This window comes from Symphalangus syndactylus, chromosome 10 (assembly GCF_028878055.3).
Source record: "Symphalangus syndactylus isolate Jambi chromosome 10, NHGRI_mSymSyn1-v2.1_pri, whole genome shotgun sequence".
In the NCBI taxonomy this organism is placed as follows: Eukaryota; Metazoa; Chordata; class Mammalia; order Primates; family Hylobatidae; genus Symphalangus; species Symphalangus syndactylus.
Genome location: NC_072432.2, coordinates 27,081,753 through 27,107,355, shown reverse-complemented (window position 1 = coordinate 27,107,355; position 25,603 = coordinate 27,081,753). Strand labels below are relative to the sequence as shown.

Here is a 25,603-nt window from a genome sequence, read left to right as displayed (position 1 = left end):
AGACAACAACTTGGCTTTTCTGTCTTGGCCCAGTGCTTGATCTTGACCCACAACATGGACTGCACATCCATAGGCCTAATGCACACAAGTGCAGACGGCAACCAGCCAGTGTAGACCTTTTTCAAGGATCAGGGCCACTAGCAGGGCAGCAGCTCTTCAGTGCCCTTCCCAGAGCACAAGGCGCACATGTGAACCAGCAGCTGCCAGGGCCCTGCAGTGCAGCAACCCAGGATGACGAGGTCGATGTCCTGGAGCCTCCAGGAAGCCAGACAGCTACAGAAGCGGACACTTAAAAACACACAGCTAAGGCAAAGGACACATGTTAAGAAATTAAACTCGCAGGAGTTGATGGATGAGTCACCTGTCATTCTAGAGGGAAGGTAATGCTTCACCTTGGGAAAAGAGACAACTTTCTAGAATCGTAATTATTTTTCATGTGCATAAAAAAAAATTTCTCCAGGAACCCAAAACTCACTCCTTAATAAAGTTTATAGCCTAGGACCAGTTTTGCTTGTTCATATGCCTCTTAATTACCAGGAGCACTTGACACAGATCAGCATGTTCTGATTCAATTAAGTGTGGGATAAAGTCTGAGCATTTATATTTTTGAAAAGCACCACAGGTGATTCTGATGCTTACCAAGACCCCCAAGACCACTAAATAGATTAGATTGGGCTTCTCTTTCATGGAATGCCTCTAGTTAAAGCTAACTTTATAAATAAGAGGAATTGAATCTCTACCAAGTGTGAGTACTGCTTTATCAACGGGCTCTAATTATCTCATCTAAAAGGACTTTGTTTTCCTTTTATCTCCACCGAGGCTATTTCCCTCTTCTCTCTCCGTCTCATCTGAGGATGATCCAAGATCTCTGAGCCCGAGGTGGGTTTGTACTACACACTGCTTTACAGAATGCTTTGCACATCGTATAGCATTTGCTCATGAGAGTTTCCATTAACTCCGGGGCAATATACCAGTATTCCAAACACAAAGCACAGGCCAAGACTCCGAGGAAGCAACATGGGTGCACCCCCTCCATCCTCTCCAAACGAGAATGGCACAGAGTTATAAACATTATTAAATTTTATTAACAAAACTTCTTTGTACATTTTAATACATGTGGAATTTTACATCTAGGTAAAATAACAACACATTCAAAATTTACCATTTATACAAACTGTTACAGAATAACAACCAGTGGGTTAAATAAGTAAAATAAACCACACTGATTTTTTAAATTATCTACAAAAGATTTGACTTTAAAATTCCCCTGAACATATAAAAATAAATTAATTTTACTTTTCAATTAAATCTACCAATTAGAAATATTACAAATCAAAATATCAATGTTATCTTATGAATTTTTCACAATACAAAACAGATTCACAAAACTATTTACAGAAATGAGGTAAGAACTGTGCAATGTTTAACCAAGAAACATATTGCAGAATTAACATGTTCTTCCAGCTAAGTACACAGTGGAGGTCTAATTACAGCTGGGTCTTTTCCACTAATAATTCACACACCGAAGAACAGTTTGATGATTACATCCCCAGTGGTGGATCACTCTGTGGTACTGTCACATCAAAAGCGTGGCTCCCCAAAGTGGAAGGGCTGTCATACAGGTTTCACCTGTTTCAGGAACCCTAGTGGTGAGCTTTTAATGGTCAGTAATGGGAAGTGGTTTAAATAAAACAAATCTCTATTCTTACCAAATCCACTCCTTTTCTTGTGACTCATTAGTGGATAAATACCCAGGTAATAGTTTTTGCCTGAGCTATCTACAGTTCTGAATAAAGGCGGAAGCATGGGAAGGCTGCGGGTGATGGGATGATTCCTGCTGCTCGGAGGACTGACTGTCCCACCCTGCTGTCTACAGCCCTTGCAGCACAATGGAGGCACTTGATCAAGGGCAAACCCCACCAGCACTTTCCACAGTGGCCCCTTTCTGAAAGAAGTATTTCACTTTGAATTGATCTGGTTCCCCCAGCAGCCTCAGAACTCACTTAACTCAAGATTTCTTTAAAATATGAGTAGGTCTTAACACTAAAGAAAGCAATTCTCAAAAGAAAATTACCTTTAGCAGATGCAGACATTACCATCCTAACTTCATTACCAAAATTGGCCAAATCCCATTAGAAAGGAAATTTTTTTTAACAAAGATGGTCAAGTCCCAGGTGATGTGCTATATATTTGTAATATTGAATCAATGGAACTGCAGGAGAAGAAATTAGTTCCTTGGAATTTGACTTAGAGCAAGCATACTGTAACCCAAACAAAAGAGCATATTTCAACTTGTACAATAAAATCAAGTAGTTTGTAAATGGAACAAGTATTTAGTTTTGCTATTTGTATCTCCAATTTATAAACAAAACTAGTTGTGTACCAACTATATTAAATTCTTGAGTTGATAAACACATTGCATGTAAATTATGTCACTTTAAAAAGTTATTAAATTTTCTTTCCATGTTCAAAAAACTGGGGTAAGGGGTAGGGGCATGGGAATTCCATTTCAGTGCAACAAAGCAACAAGAAAACTAATCAAAGCCTTACAAGAATGTCCTTGCAGCAATTAATCCTTTGTTGTGCATTGAGTTTCTTGTTGCATTTCTTCATAGCTGTAGTAAAAGGACTGCAAAGGCAGCCAGATGAAGTGCTAGAACAGCAGGACAGGCAATTTCTAGACGTTTCTCAGATGTCAACTTTTCTCTTGAGCTACAGGCCCAGTTTTATCACTAAGTCTCTGCAGTTAAAAGAGCAGATGCGTTAGCTACATCAACTTTTGATAATATCCTCCGCATTTGAAACTGTGACTGAGATAAAATGTGGTACAGAAAGTTATTCCCTCTTTTCCTGCAAGTTGGCAAGGCTACTTGCAACGTAATACATAGACATGAATTTACTAGTAAATACTTTAAAAACATTAAATTCAGTATAAAAAGACCAAAGAGGTGGGCCCATCTGAGGGACAGAACTTCCGAAGAATGAATGCAGAATTCATCTTCCAAAATCAACTTTTCCACAGAAGTAACATGGTACTGTAGAGAATGAAATTTTTATGGGCTAAGAAAGTCATGGCCTGTGATTCCACATTTGCTATTTGTCCTTGGACTTTCTTTGCATTTCCTTTTACTAATCTATAAGTAATAATAGGCTGTAACTCCATTTTTTTTTTTTTAAAGACTGAAATCACAAATGTCACTGTATCTAGCAAGGACACCTGGCACATAGCAGGGTACTCAGCAAACAGCACCTCCCAGCACTGTGTTCTCTATTATGAGCACTCTATTAGCTCATTAAATTACTGTGATTTTCCATTAAATACATTTCATATTGTATAACCTAGGAAAAGTTTGTAATTAGTGCATTTCTTAACACAAGAAAAAAACTTGTGAAACACAGGGAAAAATACTACCAAAGAACTCAATACAGAATCACTGAAAATTGCCCGTGTCAGCACAACACTGGAGAGGTGACGTGGTATGTGATGACAGGAAGTAGGGGAGACAAGAGGGCAAACAGAAAGCATTGAAGAGTTCATGAAAAACAATCCTCTATTTTGAATAATTCTCGTTACTAAGTACAAACTAAAGTTTCTGAAGACTAAAAGCACAGTGAACAAAACTTTCAAAGTAACAGGAAACAGCAAACACTGCAACTTTGAACACTCATTTGCCAAGTCTCCCACCTCAGTCCCTCCCTTCTTCCTTTTCCTGATGTCCAGTCTCCATTCTACATCCCCATAGCCTTCCTCTAACACGTTTCTGCCCTGAACTGGAATTTAGGGGAAACATTTATACTCCAGTAAAGTAGACCTCACTGAAGGGGAGAATTAATAGAAACGGCCTTAAAATGGGTTCTACTGTATGTGTAGAATACTGTTCCTGCATCCATTTTTAATTTAACTTTCACATTGAAAGGGTAAGATGCCATCATCACTTACATGAAATTAATAACTAAAAATCTGAATTCCATTACAGATGTGACTGATTTACTTTCTCTAAAGTAATCTGGTAGAATAATTGGATTGTGTGCCCTAAAATGTATAAATCTCGATAATAAATATACTTAATGTGTAAAAAGCACTTTGGAGTAAAATAAAAATATTTCCAAGTTATATAGACTGGTTCTATAAACAAAGCTTCTCAGAAAGCACCAACTACTGTCTTTTGGTTTGATTGTCCCATATGACTTGCTAACTAAAATATACTGCCATCTTGAAAATTGCTGAATTACAAAACAGCCTTCAAACCTAATGTGCAAATTCAAACTGATATAAATTAGGGGATGTATAAATTGGCTTAGATCCTTTGCCTATAATATCCATCTGCTAAAAGCAACTGGTTTTAAGAAGAAATGATCAGGGGAACAAAATGGCTGGAAAATGATCATCTCTGATTAATCAATACAGTTCTTGTTTCATTAAGATGTAGTAAGGAAAATATACTTACTGCTACTTTCTGACTTGCATTATCTCCATGGATGGTGAGAAATGGGTTGGTGGTAGCTGTGTGAAGTGGGGGTGCCTGTGTACCTGCAAGAAGGTTGTTTATGGGTATTTGTGTTGGTCCAGGGATCTGCAGCTGCTGAAGTTCAGGTTGGTGGTGCTGCTGGTGGTGATGTTGCATTAACTGATACAAAAAGGCTTGATGTTGTTCCTTAGGCAAAAACGTGAGAGAAAATGAGTTCCCAAGCACGGAATTCAGCAGTCAGATGAGCTGCCTTATGTTTTCTTTCCTTTAATATTAGATATTTGCTAAGAAAGAAAACAAGCATCTCATCTAGAAAAATATGCTGCACTAGATAATAACCATCTACTATAAAATGTCAGTATCTTCAGTGAACAGCTTATTTTTAAAACAGGACACACATAGGAGACCTCTATTAGGTTATCTGTGATGATCAATCAGGGAATGCAGCAGCTTAGAGAAATCAAGGTGGACATTTGAATGCATCATGCGTGGTCAAACCCTTTCCAAACTTAAAACAACTTTAAAGTTCCCGTTTCTGCCTGTCATTAGGGTGTTTTCTTGATACAGTTACCACTCTACAGCAAGCATATACTCCATGCAGCATATATTTATAGATTTCCTGAGTGCTTACTAGGTGCCAGGCACTGCTTTTGGTGCTTGAAACACATTGAGCAGGGAAAGGCAAATAAATGAAAACGTTAGAATGTGATTACTGCTCTGCATCAAGGGAGACAGAACTGTGTATGAGAAAGTCTGGAGGGAGTAGGGTTTAATGGTCAGGTTGTAATTTTAAGCAGATTAGCCAGGGCAGTTTTCATTGCGAAGTTAACATCTGGATGAAGATTTGGAGGAGATGAGGGAATTAGCTGGGTGGATATGGGGGCGGGTGAGGATTTCCAGGCAGTGCCAAGGGCCTCCAGAGGAGCAGGTCCAGCAGGATCCAGTAGCAGCAAGGACCCAGGAAGGGTGGAGGGAGCCAGGAGGAAGTGAGGAGAACACAGAGCTTGCAGTGGCAAGGCATGGCCACTCTGGCTTGTATTCATAGTAAAACGGGAAGGTTTTGAGAAGTGGCACAGTCTGATTTCAGGATGGAGTCAATGTGGGGTGTCAGAGTGAGGATGGAGCTGCCATCAGCTAAGGTGAGGAAAATGATGGGTGGGGCGGGGTTGTGCAGGAAGATCAGCTGTTCGGTTTTGGACATGTTATGTTTGAAATGTCTTTTAAGATATGCCAGTGGAGCTACTGAGTGAGCAGCTGGACCACAGGAGCTTGAAGCTCCAGAGGTCTGGCTGGAGATTTAAGTATCAGCACAGAAATGCTATTTACAGACAGTGACGGGAGATCACTGAATTCCACCTTGGGCACTCTGAAGAGGCTGAAGAGGAGGACCCAGGAAAGGCTGCTAGAAAGGAATGACCAGTTAGGTAATAAGACACCAAGATGATGTGGTATCCTGGAAGCTAAGGGGAGGAAATGTTTCGAGGAGGAGGAAAAGTGATCAACTCTGTCAAATGCTGTTGCCAGGTGACGTAAGATGAAGAATGAGAACGGACCACTGGATTTAGCAACATGCAGGTCATCTGGGGGAAGCAGGGTCAAGCAAGAGTGTCGGGCGGAAGCTGTGCGGAGGCTTCCAACAAATCCTCACCTACATCAAGTTTGATCCCTGTAAAGGAACAAACTTTAGCCCACAACACTGGTGGATGAAGGAAAAAGTACAGTCCTTTAGTCTTCATGGTCTCCAAGCAATAATTTGTGCTGAAAATTCCTTAACCATGTTCTGGAAATGAGACAGCTACACGTGCTATTATTAGAGTAAAATCTTGATTAATAGGAAGATACCCAAATAAATGGAGTTTTAGTGCTCTTATTAAGATGAGGCAACAGGTAAGAAAAAACAAGATCCCATCTTGGTATCAGCATTTAAGATTTTTTTTTTTTGAGACTGAGTCTCGCTCTAGTCATTCAGGCTGGAGTACAGTGGTGTGCTCTCGGCTCACTGCAACCTCCACCTCCCGGGTTCAAGTGATTCTCCTGCCTCAGCCTCCTGAGTAGCTGAGATTATAGGCACGCACCACCACACCCGGCTAATTTTTGCATTTTTAGTAGAGACAGGGTTTCACCATGTTGGTCAGGATGGTCCCGAACTCCTGACCTCGTGATCCGCCTGCCTCAGCCTCCCAAAGTGCTGGGATTACAGGCATGAGCCACTGCGCCCGGCCAGCATTTAAGAATTTATATACACTTATATGCAGTTTGCCTTTAACACCACTCTAAAAACAGACTGAAAATGATCCAGAATCAAAAGTATTTTTAATATATTTTTTACTAGAGCAAAAAAGTACATAAATATATTTAGAAAGAAATTACAAAGGCTGACATCCTGTGTTAATTAAGCAATGCATTCTCCAAGCAGCCCAACTAAATGAAGAGTGCTAGGGAAACGGGTCTGGAGGAAGCCCCACGACTGTCTACAGGGCCAGGCCTGCCCTGCACCTGCGCCACAACCCCACTTGGGTCTCGGTCCATACGTTCTCCCCTTCTACAAGTTCTCTATTTCCCATCTCCCCTCTTATCTGACCATTAACCCCCATCTCCTTCCCTCTGCTGATCACTTCTAATTAAGAAAATCAGAAGCATTGAAAGTGGGATTGCTTCAACCCTCCACATAAAACCCACCTCCAGTTGCTCTGCCTGCCTCGCTGGGGCAGTGAAATAACTGTTCTCATCTCCTCCTCTGCTAGCACCTTTCTTCTCTCCTGTCCCAGAAATGCCCCATCAACATACACACATGCTGTCACACTGAAAATGAGTCGAAACTGCCCCGTGTACCTACCACATCCGTCTCCTGCTTCCCCTTCCTCTGCTTTCCAAAGTGACATGTCTTGAGGTGCCCATATGCTATCTTTACTTCTTCTCCCTCCCATTTCCTTTTGAACCATTTAATGAGGTTTTTACTTTTATCACACCCAAACTGTAAAAAGCCTCTAGACAACCTTTAAGAAACAGTCCCTGTCATCCAGGCTGGAATGCAGTGGCATGATTATGGCTCATTGCAGCCTCAACCTCCTGGGCTCCAGTGATCCTCCCACCTCAGCCTCCCAATTAACTGTAATCACAGGCATGCACCAGCACGCCCGGTTGGTCAATTCTTTCTTACCCTACCACAGAAGCATTTTACACAGTTGACTCCCTTTCCGGAAACATTTCCTTCACCTTGCCCCTAAGATGCCACACTGTCCTTCTCTTGGCTCACTGGCCACGGTTTCTCAATAGCCTTTCTTTACTGGCTTATTCTCCTTTTCTAGGGTGTCCAGGACTCAGTCTTCATGCTCTAGGAGTCCACATCAAATCTGATGGCTCTCATCACCTGTGCAGCACTAACCCCAGATTTCTATCTCTAACTGCATCTCTGCATGGGACTCCAGACACCTACTGTGCAACTGCCTTATCTCCATTTGACTTGTACATCTAAAGGGATTTCAAGCTGAGTGTGTCCATGACACCTATTTTTCTCTCCAAAACTAGTTGGGTTCTGTTCTCCTACATCTCAGTAAAAGTCACTATCCAACCATTCAGAATTCTTCTTTCTCTCGTATGTCCAGCAAACAAGTCTTGTTGGTTCTGTCTTCAAAACATCTTGGCTGGGCACAGTGGCTCACACCTGTAATTCCAGCACTTTGGAAGGCTAAGGGCAGATCACTTGAGGTCAGGAGTTCAAGACCAGCCTGGGCAACATGGTGAAACCCTGTCTCTACAAAAAATACAAAATTAGCCAGGCATGGTGGGACGTGCCTGTAGTCCCAGCTACTCGGGAGGCTGAGGCAGGAGAATCACTTGAGCCCAGGAGATGGAGGCTGCAGGGAGCCCAGATTGTGCCACTGCACTCCAGCCTGGGGGACAGAGCAAAACTCCCTCTCAAAAATATACATATATATACATCATAATTCCAGGCAGTTTTCAATACGTAGCCCATACTATTTTAACACCTACGTCTCCTGCCTGGGTCACTCCCTGTTTCCTCTATCTTCACTCCCCCACACCCTACAACACACACACAGACTATTCTCCATATAGCAGTAAAACTAATCCTTTAAAATGTAAATCATTATTTCACTATTCTGTTCAAAACCTTCCAATTCTTAATCCTGAAAAAAATGGAGAATGAAATGAGATAAACAAAACTGAGATTATTAGCACTGGGTAAGAGAATGAGGAGTACATAGTTCTTCAGGGTGCTCTCTGCTCTACTTTTGGTACACTTGAAATTTTCCGTAATAGATTTTTTAAAAACTCGCCAGTGGCTTTCCATCATACTTCAGATAAAATCCAAATTTCTTGCCACAGCCAAGAAAGGCTGTATGCGATCATCTAAGACCACCCCCTTGGCTCTGACCTCTCCCACCCTCTGACCACACGGCTGCTGACTCCTCTTCCAAACACAAGCAGGTCCAGGCCTTTGAAGCAGCTGCCCCTTTACCTCCAACGTGCTTTCTCTCTGTGTTCCCTCAAGTCGCAAAGACACACTCCCTGAGCTCTCACATCGGTCTGTGCTCAAAAGTCACCCCTTGCAGAGGCGGGGCCATCCTATCTAAAATGGTCCTCGGTTCCCTACGCCCTTCCCCACTTATTCCACTTCTTTGTTCTTCTCAGCATTTATCACAACCAAAAAGCGTGCATTGTGTCCCTCTATCTCCCGTATCAAAATGAAGCTCCGGGAAAACACACACCACATCTCAGCACTGTGTTACCAGAGCCTATGACGGCACCATGCCATGTGCCCTGTCACTTTTAAGTTCAGGAGTGAATGTAACATTACTGCAGGTATCACACTCTGTACCACATGGCAAGAAAAACTTTTTGGATTATGCATTCAATAATGTTATTTCACAAAGGAGAAATCTGTACCCACACTGAATATTATAGCTTAGAACACATGCTCCTAATAAGATATTATCAAAAGAAAGAACTTACTGGTGTGAGCTGTTGAGAATTTAACAACTGCTGAAACTGCTGTTGATGAATAAGTATTTGTCTTTGCTGGTCAGAAAGTAATCCTAGTCCTGAGGCACTGAAAAATGATTACAATTCTTACTTTTTACTACACACCTCTAATGCATTTTTAGAAGTTTAAAAATGAAAGACAACTTTTCAATTTGATGTTTAATAACTTAAGTACAATTTTGAATCCAAACACTCTGAAAACAATTATGTACAAATTATTTCTATATATATGTTTATATATATGCATGTGTACAGCTAAGCAGGAATTCACATTGTCAAGAAATGTTTTTATTATAAAACAAATAGGCCCTAACTTATTTTATGGAATAGAAATTTACATGTGTTTCGAACAAGCATATGTAATAATTTATCTTTAATTATTCAAGGATAATATAACTCACACTAAGTAAACACATATTTGAAACAAAGAATCCAAACATACTACTGATTTGACCTATCCTTTTCTAATGGTCCCAATGGTAAAACAACACCAATGAAGAGAGTTAGAGGAAATAGCTTTCTAGTACCCACTGCAAATCCATTTAAAAGTATTTATTCCCCCAAAAGTATGTTTAATAACAACATAGCTTTAGTCCCCAAGTTTTGAACAAACATTCAAAGGCAGTTCCAGTACAATGAAACCAGTGAGTCTCACTTCCTGGGAATTCAGATAAATAAATGACCTTTATCCTATATCAAAATCTTTGATTAGAACATTAAAAATATTACATAAATTTTAAGAAACTAATATTCATGTTATCTCCACTATGGTATTATCTTTCTTCAGAATTTGATACAGTATTCAAAGAAATAAGAAAAACTAGTATTTAAAAATAGACAATCACAGATTAAGACTAATTTTCAGCACAGAACATATTTAATGCTGTTACTAAAAGTAACTTAATTTCATTTTAATCTAAATTACTTAAGTTTCAAAAATAAATGTACCCTGTGTATAGTATACTTAAAATTTTTGGCAGACTTCTCAAGGTATATCTACAAAGGAACACATTGACAGCCCCAATCTAAGGCACAGACAACAACTGGTACTCTGTTTCACTAAAAATCCCAAAACATACTTAAGTTTCTTACCTGTTAGTCAGTGTAGCTGGCATTGGATGTGTTGCATTAGGTGGTACGGTTGTGTGAGTGAGAGGGGTAGGGTTCTGGGACATGGTGACAGGAGTCTGCATAACCCCATTTAAAGCTCCTACAATGCCATTAATTGCCAGTTGGTTACCTGGCAAAGCTCCAATTATTCCACCCACTGCAGACACGGCAGGAATGGTGGAAGTTACAGGCTGCATTCCACTAGCTAGTGCCCCCACTGTCACGCCATTGACCTGCTGAACTCCACTCACTCCTGAGCCTTGTTGAGCCGGACTCTGCCCAGCAGGAGGTGGGGTAGAAAGAGCTGATGAGCTGCTGGTACTTTGTCCACTAGAGGTTAAGTCCTAGCATAAGAAAGAAAAGAAACTAAAGAACACAGCAAAACTGTTTAAAATAATTTTAAACCATTTAACATAATATACTATTATTCACAAGTAAATCAACACAGATGAAAATAACCATACAAAAATTACCTGATTTAATACAGGAAGAGAATTATCAGGTAAAAAGCTGTTTCCTATATGAGGGCTCTTACTGCTGTTCAAGGAATCAGTAGTAGGAGCTAGAATAATAAAAGACAAAAAGAAACCTATTTACCCTATTAAATTACATTATGTGTAAGATTAAAGGCTTATTTAAAAGCTTATGCTGAAGCCCATATCAAAACTACTTAAATATCTAGTCTTGCTATTCCTAAGACTGATTTAAATAAGAAAAAAATCTATATCGAATACCATCGCTTTAAATCAATAATGAGATCATTAGACATTTAAGTAAATTTTGCCATTATATTATGGACTAAGAAAGTTAGAGTAAATTCAAGTTGATCACTTAACAGGATTCTTTATGCCCTTCAAAAACGACCTATAGTTCCTTTTCTACATCTTCATATAACTGGTGACCAATTATTACTCATAATACAAATAAAACTGAAAGCCTATTTTCCTTAGATACAAAATAAATATTTTCACACTTACCAGTCTGTGCTGAAAATGTGTGTATTTGATGAGACGGACTAGGATTTGCTGTTATTGTTGGAAAAGGCACTGAAAGCTGTGCATTCAATAACTGAAGCCGTTCCTTTTTGGCAGTCAAGTTTTTAATTTGTTCCTCTAATCTTCGGTTTTCAACTTGAAGTTGGTGTAATGACTTCAGCATTCCTAAAACTAGCACACATTTGGATAGCTTTTAATAACGACAAGTACACACATAAGACTAAATATTTCACACAGTGCCGGTAACCTCAGAAATAAGTTAAAATAGAACAGTAGAAATTCTGTAAAGTGTTTCTAAATGATTGTTTTGTTCCTAAATTTGTTTGTGGATATAAATTTCCTATCTATGTTGGTATTTTTATAAGCACAAAGGCAAAGTGTTCCTGGATGTACCTTCTGGAAACTTTGTTGCCACATACCAAAAAACACACACCAGCTTCAGGTGTTTTTCCATTCTCAAAGAAAAGTGATGACATTTTATTTTCATCAAAACAAAAGCCTATTAAAAATTCAAGTGCCTGTCACTATTTTTCATTGAAGTCATATATAGAATGGTTAAGGATCGCACCAATACCCTTTATCAAAATAATGAGCACATGTTTTGTTTGTTCGGTTTAGGGCCTGGCAGGAAGCCCCTAATCCCAGCTGGTCAGCATGTTGCTCTGCAGGTCACCCAGCAGGGAGCGCTATGTGTGTGCCAAGCCACCTCTCCAGTCCTGGAGAAAGGCGCATCCCCTGTAAACAGGCTGACTTTCAGTCTGGCCCCATCACCTCAAGTACTTCAATTCCTTCCACAACTTGGACCTCCCAACTAACAACACAGAGTGTTGCTGTTAAGATTTTTGAAGTGTCCGTCACATACTAAAAAGTTGTATTTGTTTAACATGACCTCAGCGCCTTTAGAAGACACAATTCCTCTGGTACAGACACATCTGGCCATTTCCCAAGGATTTAACTTTTATCCCTCCCCTCCAAGATCCCACAAAGAAACCTTAGTGGGCCCAAATGAGATGCAATAAGACTAAGCTAAACCTATCCTCCAGCTATCGTGTTTAAAGGATTAGCCTGGCATGAATTTCCTCACAATTAATGAGCATTTTTTGTCAGGGTACCACTCATAAAATACCAATTTATGGCACTTAGCTAGCCAACAATAAGCAAAATGTTTCAATAAAATGAAGCAGCAAAAGTTCATACTCCAAAATGATGAAAACCACCTATTTTTTCCCTAAAATTAAGACAAGGCCACATCTCCAGCTGACCACCACCTATTTTAACTCTGCATTTTACACCCACGGCCCTAATACTTAAAATGGTGAAGATACTGAAATATAGATATATAGTACATGCTCTATAATCCAACAGATCATAAGCATAATATATACTAATTATAGATTTAATTCAATAATTATTATTCTTCCTCCAAATTATAAAATGAAGAAGCAAGCCGGCCATACTTGACTATTTGTATTTTTTAAAGTAAGCTTTCCAGAGGTGAGCAAGTTTTCTTCAAACAATTGGGGTAAGAGAAGACAGTGCTCATGTATTTTAGTAAACTGATAAGAACAAAGTACAGTGGAGACACAAAGTACCAATATGTATAATCATGGTAAGCAACGAGACAATGCTATCTATGAGCCAGGCAGTGGTCCTTACATTTTTCATGTCATTTAATCCTCACAATAACCCTCTGATATGGGTGCATTATTACTCCCAATTGTAAAAATAGGAGACTAAAGAACTTTAAAAAACATGCCCAAGATCATACTTTGAGATGGAGTCTTTCTCTGTCCCCTAGGCTGGAGTGCAGTGGTGCGATCTCGGCTCACTGCAGGCTCCGTCTCCCGGGTTCACGCCATTCTCCTGCCTCAGCCTCCCGAGTAGCTGGGACTACAGGTACCCGCCAACACGCCCAGCTAATTTTTTGTATTTTTAGTAGAGACGGGGTTTCACCGTGTTAGCCAGGATGGTCTTGATCTCCTGACCTCGTGATCTGCCCGCCTCGGCCTCCCAAAGTGCTGAGATTACAGGCTTGAGCCACTGCGCCCAGCCTAAGATCATACTATTAATAACAGGTAAAGACAGGATTCAAGTCCAAGCAGTAACTATAGAATCTCTTCTGTTAAACCACTTCACCTTATACTTTCTCTCACTGTATTATATAAAATGTATATCATAATCCCATTACTACTCTGGATGAAAAGTGACTTCTGCATCCATCTGCCTGTTTGTCCATCTGCCCATCTGTCTTGATTCACATATAAGAAAATGAATACTTACTGTCACTAGGAGTACCCTGTTCTAATAAAAATTGCTGTCCTTCACTCCACTGCCTCTCCAAAAGCTGTTCTATGCTGGCTGCTACTGGAGGCAGATTTTCCAAACTGCTGTTGCCTGGTTGATCATAGCGAATCTGTAAGCTGCTTACAGGGGATCTGTTGAAAACAATTCTCAAGTTAAAAAGAAGGGGAATGCTTTTAAGAGAGTACAGTTTCTTACCTTAAGCTGACCCCTTTTCTCCTGTATGAGTTTTATAACACTAGGCTGCCTATGCCAGAAGTATCAGGTTCCTGGATTTAGAAAACCATAATCTACCCTAAAATTGAGTAATTATCATTCTTCCTCCCAATATTACAGAATCAAGGAAATAGCTAGCCATCATAGATAATTAAAAACCACTAGAAAATATAAACACACCACCAACAATCTCTGAAATAGGCTGTAAAATAACTTGGTATGGCATTATAAGACAAAAGGGGGAAAGACAAAATTAGACTTAAAAAAATAATTTCCCAGAAAAGGGTTCCACCACTGTGCTTTGATATATTTGCCATCATAATAACCCTGAACAATTATAATACTGTGAAAGGTATTTGAATTTACAACCAACTAAAATCTCAAATGTCACTAAAAAGAAATTTAACAGTCTTAAAGCAGCCTTTTGTTATAAATTAAAAATTACTCATTTTCAAGTATTTTCACAATTAAGAAATAATAAGACCAAAGCAATTTTTTTTTTTCCATTTTTGGGGATAGGGTCTCACTTTGTCAGCCATGCTAGAGTGCTGTGGTGCACTACAGTCTTGACCTCCTGGGTCATGGGTTCAAGCGATCCTCCCACCTCAAGCCTCCTGAGCAGCTGGGACCACAAGAGCACACACTACCACGCACAGCTTTTTTTTTGGGCAGGGGGCGGCAGTGGGGGAGGTTGGGCAGGGGAGACGGAGTTTCACCATGTTGCCCAGCTTAGTCTCCAACTCCTTGGCTGAAGTGTTCCTCCCGCCTAGGCCTCTCAAACTGCTGGGATTATAGGCATGAGCCACTGTGCCCAGCCCCCAAAGCAATTTTAGATCCTTTTACATGAATATTTCTAAAATGTCTTAGATCTATACTTCAAATGATAACCCTTCTAAAACAAACAGTACTTGTATGAAAATGAACATGTAATGCTCTCTCCACTTTTTGGTTTAAATTAGTAAGTGTGGCCATTTCTGGTCTCCAGCTACCATTCTAATATAATACATTTAAAGAGCTTTAGAATTTCCAATGCTTTTGTATATATCTCTTATGATCTCCACAACAACCTAGTGAGAAGTCAAAACTTGGTTTATTGGCTCCATTTTCAAATGAGGAAACAGGATGGAGTTTTAGTGACTTGTCCAAAGACACACTGCTGGTGAGGTGACAAGAGCTGGGCTACACAACTCAGGTCTTCTAACAACCCACTAGTGTTCTTGACACTGCCTTAATATGCGTCTCTACAAAATTTTCACAAGATGTTAAATGGGGTTTTTATTTCATATGTAAACATTATGGGCTACATACAATTGGCCGTCCCTCTGCAAATAGTACATTATGCCAGGATAATTTAGGCTGTTACATCTCAGGCTGATTTCTAAAGAGTAATATAAAGTTGGAAATAATATGCTAAAAATAATTTAGTACCGTTTGTTAAGTCCCATTTAATGAAAAGGAAAAACTATATTAAGCAAAATAGCATTTTTTAAATAATTCTTGGTAGCTTATAATATTTTAAGTTTAAAAGGGCGACAGAGAAATGCTTCTTCCACTAAACACTGAGCAAACATTCATTAACTTTCTTCTTTGAAAAGAAAAACAACATAGAATTAATCACAGCATAAAATCACAGACTAGTCAGATCATGCTATCATGTGTTCTTCAGATTCCTGGTTTCCAAAGAATAGATATTTGATTTTCTGCAGAGTTCAATCAGGGAAAACAATACTACTTCTAGTTCACCCAGGAATTATATAGGAGAAAAGGCATCACTAGATGTACCATTAGAAAATAAAATTAGTGGTTACTGAACTAATCTTTAGGATAAAGAAGATGTTCCTTAACAGGCATTCCCCAAATATATCAGCAATACTGTTATTCATGATCTGTCATGACATGAAAAAGTTCATTTTGAAAAAAAAAAAAAAAATTGTAGACATGGAGTCTTGGCATGTTGCCCAGGCTGGTCTTGAACTCCTGGCCTCAAGCAATCCTCCAAACTTGGCCTCCCAAAGTGCTGGGATTATAGACATGAGCCACCACGCCTGACCAAAGTTTTCATTTTTAATCACATTTCTCCCATTCTTGGAAGAAAGACCCTAGAATGGGCTTTTCTCTTACTCTCCATTGTCACCCAGTCTAACACCATGCTTGAGGGAGGGTTCCTAAATTAGAGAACATGGAGAAAACAGAAGGCACAAAAGGGAAATAAAATTAATAAAGAGATAGCCATCACCAAAGTTCCATTCTCCCCTACAAACAGACACAGTATCTCATACCACATTCTCCCCATTTAGAACAGAAGGAATATGCAGTTTGATAACCCCAAGTATATTAATTATATTTTAATAAATGGTACCTGAATACTGTCATAAAATAATTTCAAAAAACTTGTAATACATTTGCTATAACTGATTCAAACAATTTAAGAACTAGCAGGAGTTTAGTGATCTACCACAGGACTTTACTGAATTAGGAACCAGAGACTAAGGGATTAAGTGCTACACCGAACAAAGCTAAAACTGGAACCCAAAGTTGAAAGTCTTGGGTCTACAACTTTAAGAGATCTTAAAACTATTTTATGATCAAAAAGAATTACTCAAATCAGTATACAGGTAATAAATATAAGAGAGTTCGAACTGACTGGAAACCAAGGGAAAGGGATTTGTTTTACTTAGAAATCTAATGGTGTTTAAATTAATATTTAAATTAATTTAGAATCATCTTTCTTGTCTAGACATGCTTCTTATCTGTAGAATGCTTTTATAGCCTCACAAATGTACACTCTACTGATATGAGATAAGAAAGTTTCCAAATCTCAGTTTCCTTTGCCTATACTTTGCAGTGTAAATAGCGCTTACCGTGGCGAGAGACTTCCTCGGGGTGAGCTTCCTCTGCCAACTAGGTTGCGGCTATTGTCTCCAAGATCTTGATCTGTAGTGTAAATATTTCAGAGCTGATAAAGTGACTCTCGCTAGATAAGAGGTTTTAAACTCTTGCCCTGATTTTTCCTAAAACGTACATTAAACCTTTACCACTATCTTTGCAGTTCCCATGAAAGTAGAAGATCTAGCATGTTGCTAGTTTAGAATTGCTGAACTGTGGCATGTAAGGCGTTGTCCCTACACGTTTTTGTGGGTGTAGAAGGCCATGGATTATGTTCTGTTCTTTCATTCCTTTCAATTTTACAGCACAGAAGCGTGGTTTGCATTTGCTGTACCCTCCCCTCAGCCACTTTTAATTTCTACGGTTAAAGTAATGAATCACAGCTGTGGACAGCTAATCTGTATGCTTATCACAGCAAATCCGTATGCTTTGTATTTTTTAACACTTTGCATCCCAAGACAAGCCATAAAACACATTTACATAGAGCTGCACACCAAGACTAAAATTATGGTGTTAGATACTAGAGCCTTACACCAAGAATAAAATTACATAAAACACTAAATTTCCAAATTGACAAAAACAAGTAGGAATATAGAATCCTGAATTTTAAAGAAAAAAATTAACTTTTCAAAATATTCCTTAGGTAATATCAAATATCTCTGCTTGGAAAGTAACTTGTAACTCCCCTGCAGTTAGTTCCTTATAAAAATCACCTTATCTGGCCTCTTTCAAGGTTGTCCTCCCCTTATTCTGAGTCAGGTAACCTCTGACCCTTAAAGGGTAAAGACAGACTGATCCATTCTTGGTGAACTGCTAAATCCATTCCCTTCCCCCAAACAGGCATGACTACTTGGACATGTCAACCAATCCTTAAGGATGGAATGAAACAAAGCAAATCCAGTGGCTCATTAAGACAGTACAAGAGACAAATGCGACAAAACGTCAACTGGTGAACATTCACAGGATTACTAAACACTGCAGAAATTCTCTAACAGGATTTTTTTAACCAAGTTTGTGTAATACAATTTCATGAATTATGCAAATAAAGGTTTAGGCTATTCACAGAAAAGCCCAGTGTTATGTTACTTTCATTGCATAGAACTGAGAACTGAACACATCAATCACAAAAGTCACAGGAGACACTGCTGCATTCCTGCTTGCTGATGGCTCTGCTGAAACATTTCCATTTCAGACAGTTAAAAAAAAAAAAAAAAAAAAAAAACACATCGCTATTTTGCAGCACAGCATACTATTTACTTCCAACTGTGATTCTTTTTTTATTGTAAATTGACAATTTGTAATTATATAAATTTGGAGTACAAACTGATGTTATGATATATGAATGTAATGTGGAATAATAAAATCAAGCTAGTTAACATATCCAGCACCTGAAATATTTAACATTTTCCAACTGTGAATACTTTTTTAAAGTACAATCCTCTATTAACCACATCCCTGCATGTTTTCAAATAAAATGAACCAAAAGGGGAAAAAAATTAAAGTGAGAGTAGGGTTTTAGAGTTTAATAATTCTTGAAAACTTACCTGTTTGATTGTTTTCAGACTGAGCTATAAGAGCTGCCATTGATGAATTTGGATTTAATCTATTGCCATACATATGAGATGGTGCCTGACTGAGAGAAGATCCAGATAGAGTATTTGCCTAAATGGAAAAAATTACAATGATAAATGAATTATATTTGAAAATAAAGTTTTCCCTTCTAATAAATCTAGTAATTATATTCTCCAACCTAAGAATATAAGCAAAATTTGGGACCTTCTGAAAAGCAAATTTCATTCTTACTTGTTTTGCCATTCCAACATGTCAATTTTTTAAAAGTTACATAACTAGGCCAGGCGGGGTGGCTCACGCCTGTAATCCCAGCACTTTGGGAGGCTGAGGCGGGTGGATCACGAGGTCAGGAGATCTAGACCATCCTGGCTAACATGGTGAAACCCCGTCTCTACTAAAAATACAAAAAATTAGCCGTGCGTGGTGGCGGGCGCCTGTAGTCCCAGCTACTCTGGAGGCTGAGGTGAACCAGGGAGGTGGAGCTTGCAGTGAGCCGAGATCGTGCCACTGCACTCCCTGGGCGACAGAGCGAGACTCTGTCTCAAAAAAAGAAAAAAAAAAAGTTCAGTAACTACAATTTTTCTTTTTTTTTTTTTTTTTGAGAAAGAGTTTCACTCTTACCCAGGCTGGAGTGCAATGGCACGTTCTCGGCTCACTGCAACCTCCGCCTCTAGGGTTCAAGCAATTCTCCTGCCTCAGACTTCCCAGTGGCTGGGATTACAAGAGGCGCCCACCAGCACGCCCAGCTAAATTTTTTGTATTTTTAGTACAGATGGGGTTTCACCATGTTGGCCAGACTAGTCGCAAACTCCTGACCTCAGGTGATCTGCCCGCCTCGGCCTCCCAAAGAGCTGGGATTACAGGCGGGAGCCACCGCGCCTGGCCATAGCTACAAATTTTTAAAAAGGAAGGACTGGCACGTTCAAAGTTAACTATTCCTGCTTTTAATTTTCAACGTATCTAGCTAATACCAAACCCCAGTGGCACTGTAGCCATGTGGACATAAGGCTAATTAATCTTATTAAGCCATCTGTAACATAAAAGCAGGAAGACAACAGGTATCTAACCAAATGCTTCAATCTCTCGTATCACAAGCTGGCTAAGGAGGTCAAAAGTCCAACTTTTACTTCTAGTATTTTAACTACACGGAGCTGTATTCCCATTGCTTAACTCTGTCATTAGTAAAACCTGCACACTATTTTGTTACTTCCTATTTTGATAGACTTGGAAGCCTGCTGCTTTTTCTGTTTTGTTTTGTTTTTATTTCAAAAGAAAGCAAACAGGCATCCCAAGTATGTTTTCTATACAATGCAGGACTCAACGAATCACAGCTTTGCCCTGACCCCATATAAGGCACTGTCTTTTTGGCAGCAAGCCAGCTCTACTAACTGAAGAGCTCGTCCAAAGTTTGTAATTCATTCATGTTGCTAACCACAATTCTGAAGGCCTCACTGGGACCTGTGCCAAACAAGCGAAAATGAACCCTTAAACAGATGAAGCTAAGGAGGCTGGCCAAAGTATTGCGTAATCCACTGTAATAAAAATGCTTTCTTTGATGTGCATGCTCTCTCCCACTTTCCAAGAATGTTATGACCTTAAAATGTGACGTTTTGGAGGCAAATCTCTTGTATACAAAATGCTGTTACTCACAGAAGACTGTCAGTGGCCTGAAATAATTTTCAGATTTAACAGAACAAATGTTAAAGTAGAATTTTGTTCTTCTTTTTCATGAATGAATCAAACTGAAGCTTTTACAAACTAAAAATCATTGCAGTTATTTCAGAACAAAACTCTTGAAAATATCAGCAAAGAACTAAAGCACTTCTATCGTAAAGAAGCTGAGTAACAAGAACAAAAGATGGGGGACATTTGGATATGTATAACTGCACGCAAGAGACTAAGACAACACAGTAGTTATAAGCAAAATAACACAGAGAAGAAGCTGTATTTCTGGACAGACTCACATCATGACATTGCATCTTGGCCTTTAGCCCACTTACAAAGCATGAAAATGTGCATTTACAGTTCACAGAAACAGTTTCTGGGATGTACCATCCTTGCTTTCTATTATCTCAAAGCGTGTATTTTATAGTTCACACTTTAATGTGTAAATTAAATCTGTCAATTTCTGGGTTTTGTTTTTCCCCTTACTAAAAATATGCAGACAAAGTAAGTTGGTACTCTTCAGTCCTGTTTAACAATCAACTGTCCCTCAGGAAAAGGTAAGTTATAACTTCAACATGATGATCGTGCTGTTCACTTACCATGTATTTAGTAGTAGAGGGCACATAAAACACACAATTCATAAATAGAGATACAGTTAAGATTGTTTTATCTCTCCAGAAGTCAATTCTTTGGGAATCTTAGCTCTTAATAGAACAATATAGAATAAGAAAAATACAAGCAATTCAACAGAAAAAACAGATATTACCAGTCCCATCTGTTGACGTCTCAGATCCTAATACTTAAAAATAGCTTTTGTAGAGCCAATTTACTCTTACTGTAGATACAATTCTAAAAAAGATCCACTATACATTTAATAGATTAGAAATGGAAAATTAATTAGGAGGAGGAAGAAGAAGTCTTATCTCGAGACAGTTTGTTGGCAGCAAGAAGTAACAGCTGACCACAGGACAGGACAGAGAAAAATATGACCAATAGAGAAAACACAGTACAGAATGCGGATGCGGTGGTCCTCAAAGAAGACACTGAGGATAGCATTCTCATTTTAGTGTATTATTAACTTTATAAAGGGTACCCCTAGATGCCTTAGCACTTCCAAAGCAAGGAAAACACTCTCAGCCTTTTGACTCTTGTTCGTGCAGTCATCTATGTTACATATCAATATATCACTTGGAATACCTTTTTGCTTTCAATTATCAGTCTCATCAGTTGCCTTAGGTAAGAATCCAAAGATCCAACTCTTACTGGAACTAGAAATATACTCTTTTTTACGAAGGGTTCCTTCTGCCAAGGGCTTTATATTAATATTTATCCTTATTAGCTTCAAATTTCAGAGGGGTGGCATTTTCTTGATCAGGTCTCTGAATTATCTTAGTTTCCCTATCAGATCTATATATATACTGAAGATCAAAATAGAAAGGAGTATGGCACAACGACTAATTTGCATAATGACGATCATCAGAAAAAAAGATAAAGTATCTTTAGCATATGCTAAAGAAGGAAAGTATTTTTAAAAGATGGCTGGCAAAAGTTAATACAATAAATGAAAGTATTATTGGAAATGACCAATTTCCCAAACGGGTTAGCTAAAATTAATCTGGTAGTTGTTTTTCTAGTAAAGACATTTATCTAAACAAGAGACTTTCAAAAGAGAAATTAAAAGTTATTAATTTTACCAGATAGAGTCATTTTGGTGTATAAAAACATCTACTACATTCCATATTAATTTCTGCTGGGAAACTGAAATCATGAACATCATCATTTTAAGGTTGGTAAGACGAGATACCAAAGACTACGCAAACAACTGTCACTGCTTAGCCTACATTTCTTAACTGATGTTTGGAACAATTAATACTGGGACCCTTGATGAGTCTTTCGGAAAGACTTGGTACCTCCAAGCCAAGAAACCCCCACCTTTTAGAGGAAAGATCCCACAGCTTATTAGCACTGAAGATGTGGAAGAGCTGGGAAGAGGAAGACGGCTTACTGAAGAGAGCACACACACAGTGTCTGGCGTTTCAGAGACTCAAAAACCTTTGCTGCCATTAATAAGCAAAAGCATTAAGATTCAGGGGAAAGGAAAGAAGTCCGTGTTAACCCAAAGAAATAAGGGTTATGAAGCATAAAGGCCATGAAAGCTTTTACATTTAAAAAAAAAAAAAACTGGAATCAGAAATAAAGGAAACATTAACATACACATACTTCTCTACAGCATACTTTGGAAATGGATTTTGAAAAGTGCATTGAAAGCAAATTACTAATATACTAGAAGACTGTTTCAGAAGATCTGGTATAAAGACTAGAAATTCTTTTTGGAAAAGAAGTACCTATTATATGACATTTCAATCCTAACCTGCCCAGGTAAGGAGAACGGCTATTGTGAATAGATATTCTCCTTGGATCTGTTGGTACTGTAAGAATATAAGTTAACACTAGGGGAGGCTGAGTGAAGGATATCCATGATATATCTAACTCTCTGTACTGTCCTTGTAACTTTTCTACATATCTAAAATTATTTCAAATTAAGAAAATTGCCATTTAAAACTTAAAGAGGAATCTTTCAAATATATGTATATATAATTATGTAAGGATAACATAAGAATATATAGGATTATATACATATATGGATGTATACATCCTTCATATAATATCTTAAAGAGGAATCCTTCCCCTTTCCCAAGACCAATAACTGATAAAAATCACTTCTGCTCAAGATGTTATCTAACATTTATTGTAACACTCTAGTAAAAACCTCATTAAGAGAAGTGTAATTATTTTACAAGATAGACTGAAAGACCAGTAGATTAAGAATAAATTGAATAATTATTGAAGTAAGCTTAAGTCACTTTTAAACAATATATGTTCAGGTGTCTGAGTTAAAGAATATGCTTAGCAAATTTAGAATAACTTAATATATTAAACATCTACAAGTCTCTACCAAGGCAGTATTCAAACTCAAAACAAATAAAAGAAACTTAGTATTTCCTAAGTAGACTGGCATACCATATTAAAGTATTAAGATAAAAATATATTTCAGCTTATAATTTCTCCTGTTATTAAGAGTTTACCTCTGATATTTTCAAATGTCTGCCTATGACCACAGAGATGTTTTAAAAGAGCTTGCTTATAAAGTATTAACTGTCAAATTCCTAGGAACTTGGCTCATTCTAAAGGAGTCGACTGCATGGGGGAAAAGGTTCAAGTTTCCTCAATTATCTGAATGTGAAACTTAAAAGTGGACACTGTTTTGGTAGATTTTTTTCCTGCCTAATGTTGATAAGGGCAGAATAATAAGAATAATTAGGTTCGAAAGACTAATACCTATGAAAATATTTCACCTTTGGAAAGCACTGTATTAATAGCAATGTATCATCTAGAGAGAGATCTGAAACTTCATACTTCAATCATACAGGAACAGGTTATATATAGCAAGCATTTTTTTTAAATGCACAATTAACCTGTCAATAAACATTAAAGTCAAGTGATTCAAAAAAGCTCTAAAGTAGCTGCTTCAAGCTTTTCAACCCTGACACATGACTTAAAAATGCAATCTTCCAAAAATATTCAGGCTCACTAAATTATTTACTTTTTAAATTCCTAATTCATATATACTTTCAGAAGGAAAAACATTTTATTATCACCATATATATCATAAGTCAAGCTATCTCACTTTGGGTAAATTATTAAACCTCTCCGTCCTCAATTTCCATCTGGAAAATGAGGATAACAACACTATCTACCTCAGAAGAACACTGTGAGAATTGAGTTAATATATGCAAAGGGCTTAAAAAATGCTTGACACATAGTAAGCGCTCACATTTTAGCTTAACTTTAAAAATTATTTTCACAAGCTATTGTGGTTTCTATTTTTCCATTAAAATCATTAGAAAATACAACTTACCAATTATATTCTGAACTGTGGCTATATTTCAAAGATTAAAACTATTTCCCTAAGAAAAATTAGATAGCATAAATGCCTCATTATGCAGTGATGTTTTAAACTATGTATTTGATAATATAGCAACGCTGCACATAGAATGTAAGGACTTGAATGTTTCTAGATCCAATTTATATTATTGTTTGAATTTGGGAACACAATATATTTGATTAGAAAAGTTTCCAGCAAAAACATGAATGAACATTAGACATGGATTAGGGAACAACTGAAAGTTTCACATATTCTCCAGCTCAATTCATACTTTATATTTACTAAGAACATATTCTGATAGCAGACCCATTTCTGTGTCAGCTACCACCAGTAAGGCTTCAATACTCAGCATGTGATGAGAGGTGAAACCAAGTGTGAACAACTTTCAGGTCCCATGAGTAGGCTGACTGTTGAAGCTGTCAGGTTCAATTGCATCATTCCACATTATTCAATGCTCCAAACTGCTCCCTAATTGTTAGGAGCTTAACGTATTCAAAACCATTGTTTAGGCTAAAGCCAAAATGCCCCACAATTGAGTTTCCATAAAGTAGCAGGAGGGAATGAAGTGTAGTTAAACCATCACTGAACACTCATGATCGGACAACAGGACTGTGTAGATTAACCAACCAGTTCTAAGTAGGTTTCTTAACTGGTTAATATCTTATCAATATAGCTCTTACCTTTCCAGGGAAAAATTACTTTAGGACAAAGGCAGCTATTGAAATAATTTCGGAACTGGAAAAGACCTTAATCCACAGCTGAATATATATACTGGCTAAAATTCATTTATCTATGTTAGCATGAATTATATGAGTTTTAACAGAAATTGTTAACACTATTTCCAATACAGGAAGTGTTCCTGTACAATTTCTTTTCTCACTGGTAATTAGGCTGAAGAGTAACAGTTGAAGTCAATAACCATGAATTCTGAAGTATTTTATGGTCTGCATTTGAACCTCATAAAGTATCTGTACAGCAGGTAGAACAGGTACTTAAAGTATTCCCATTTTACATATGGAAACATTGAGGCTCACAAAAATTAAAAGACCTGCCCAAGGTTATACGAGTGAGTAGCAAAACTCCTGGAATCCAGGACTTTTGCTGACTCAAATTTCTGCTCTTTTGCATTGCATCACACAAATGAACACAGTAAAATTACTAACAACGTTTTCCAAGGAGATACCTCTTAGCATAAGAAGTAAGTAATTGGGAAATTCATTTTAACAGTAAAAATTAGTAATAAGAGAGCAGGCTAAGGAATCAGGCTGTCTTAATTCCAGACTTACAGATATGTGACTGTGACTGAACCTTTTCATCATCTGGTAACGAGATGTTACCAAGGTTATAAAAACTGATTTTGCTCAGAAAGGTAATTTCCTTAAAATTATAAGTTATTATATTATTGAAATCAGAAGAAATTTACATTCTGACTAATTAAG

General features: G+C 38.0%; 1 protein-coding gene across 14 annotated transcripts in view; it reads right to left on the bottom strand.

Annotated features, from left to right (window-relative positions):
• Positions 1-1,062: 1,062 nt before the first annotated feature.
• Positions 1,063-25,603, bottom strand: part of MLLT10 (MLLT10 histone lysine methyltransferase DOT1L cofactor) — a 217,638-nt gene continuing 193,097 nt past the window's right edge. For 12 of the 14 annotated variants that reach the window (XM_055296716.2, XM_055296717.2, XM_063610194.1 and 9 more), the window contains 9 exons: positions 18,526-18,643; positions 16,957-17,029; positions 13,859-14,013; positions 11,561-11,749; positions 11,057-11,145; positions 10,566-10,927; positions 9,444-9,540; positions 4,449-4,655; positions 1,063-2,740 (listed from right to left, as the gene is read on the bottom strand). In XM_055296716.2, coding sequence (XP_055152691.1) covers positions 2,696-2,740; positions 4,449-4,655; positions 9,444-9,540; positions 10,566-10,927; positions 11,057-11,145; positions 11,561-11,749; positions 13,859-14,013; positions 16,957-17,029; positions 18,526-18,643 — 1,335 coding nt within the window. In that variant the 3' untranslated portion in view covers positions 1,063-2,695. The remainder of the gene's footprint in view (positions 2,741-4,448; positions 4,656-9,443; positions 9,541-10,565; positions 10,928-11,056; positions 11,146-11,560; positions 11,750-13,858; positions 14,014-16,956; positions 17,030-18,525; positions 18,644-25,603) is intronic. The other 2 variants (XM_055296724.2, XM_055296726.2) reach the window with 1 other exon arrangement.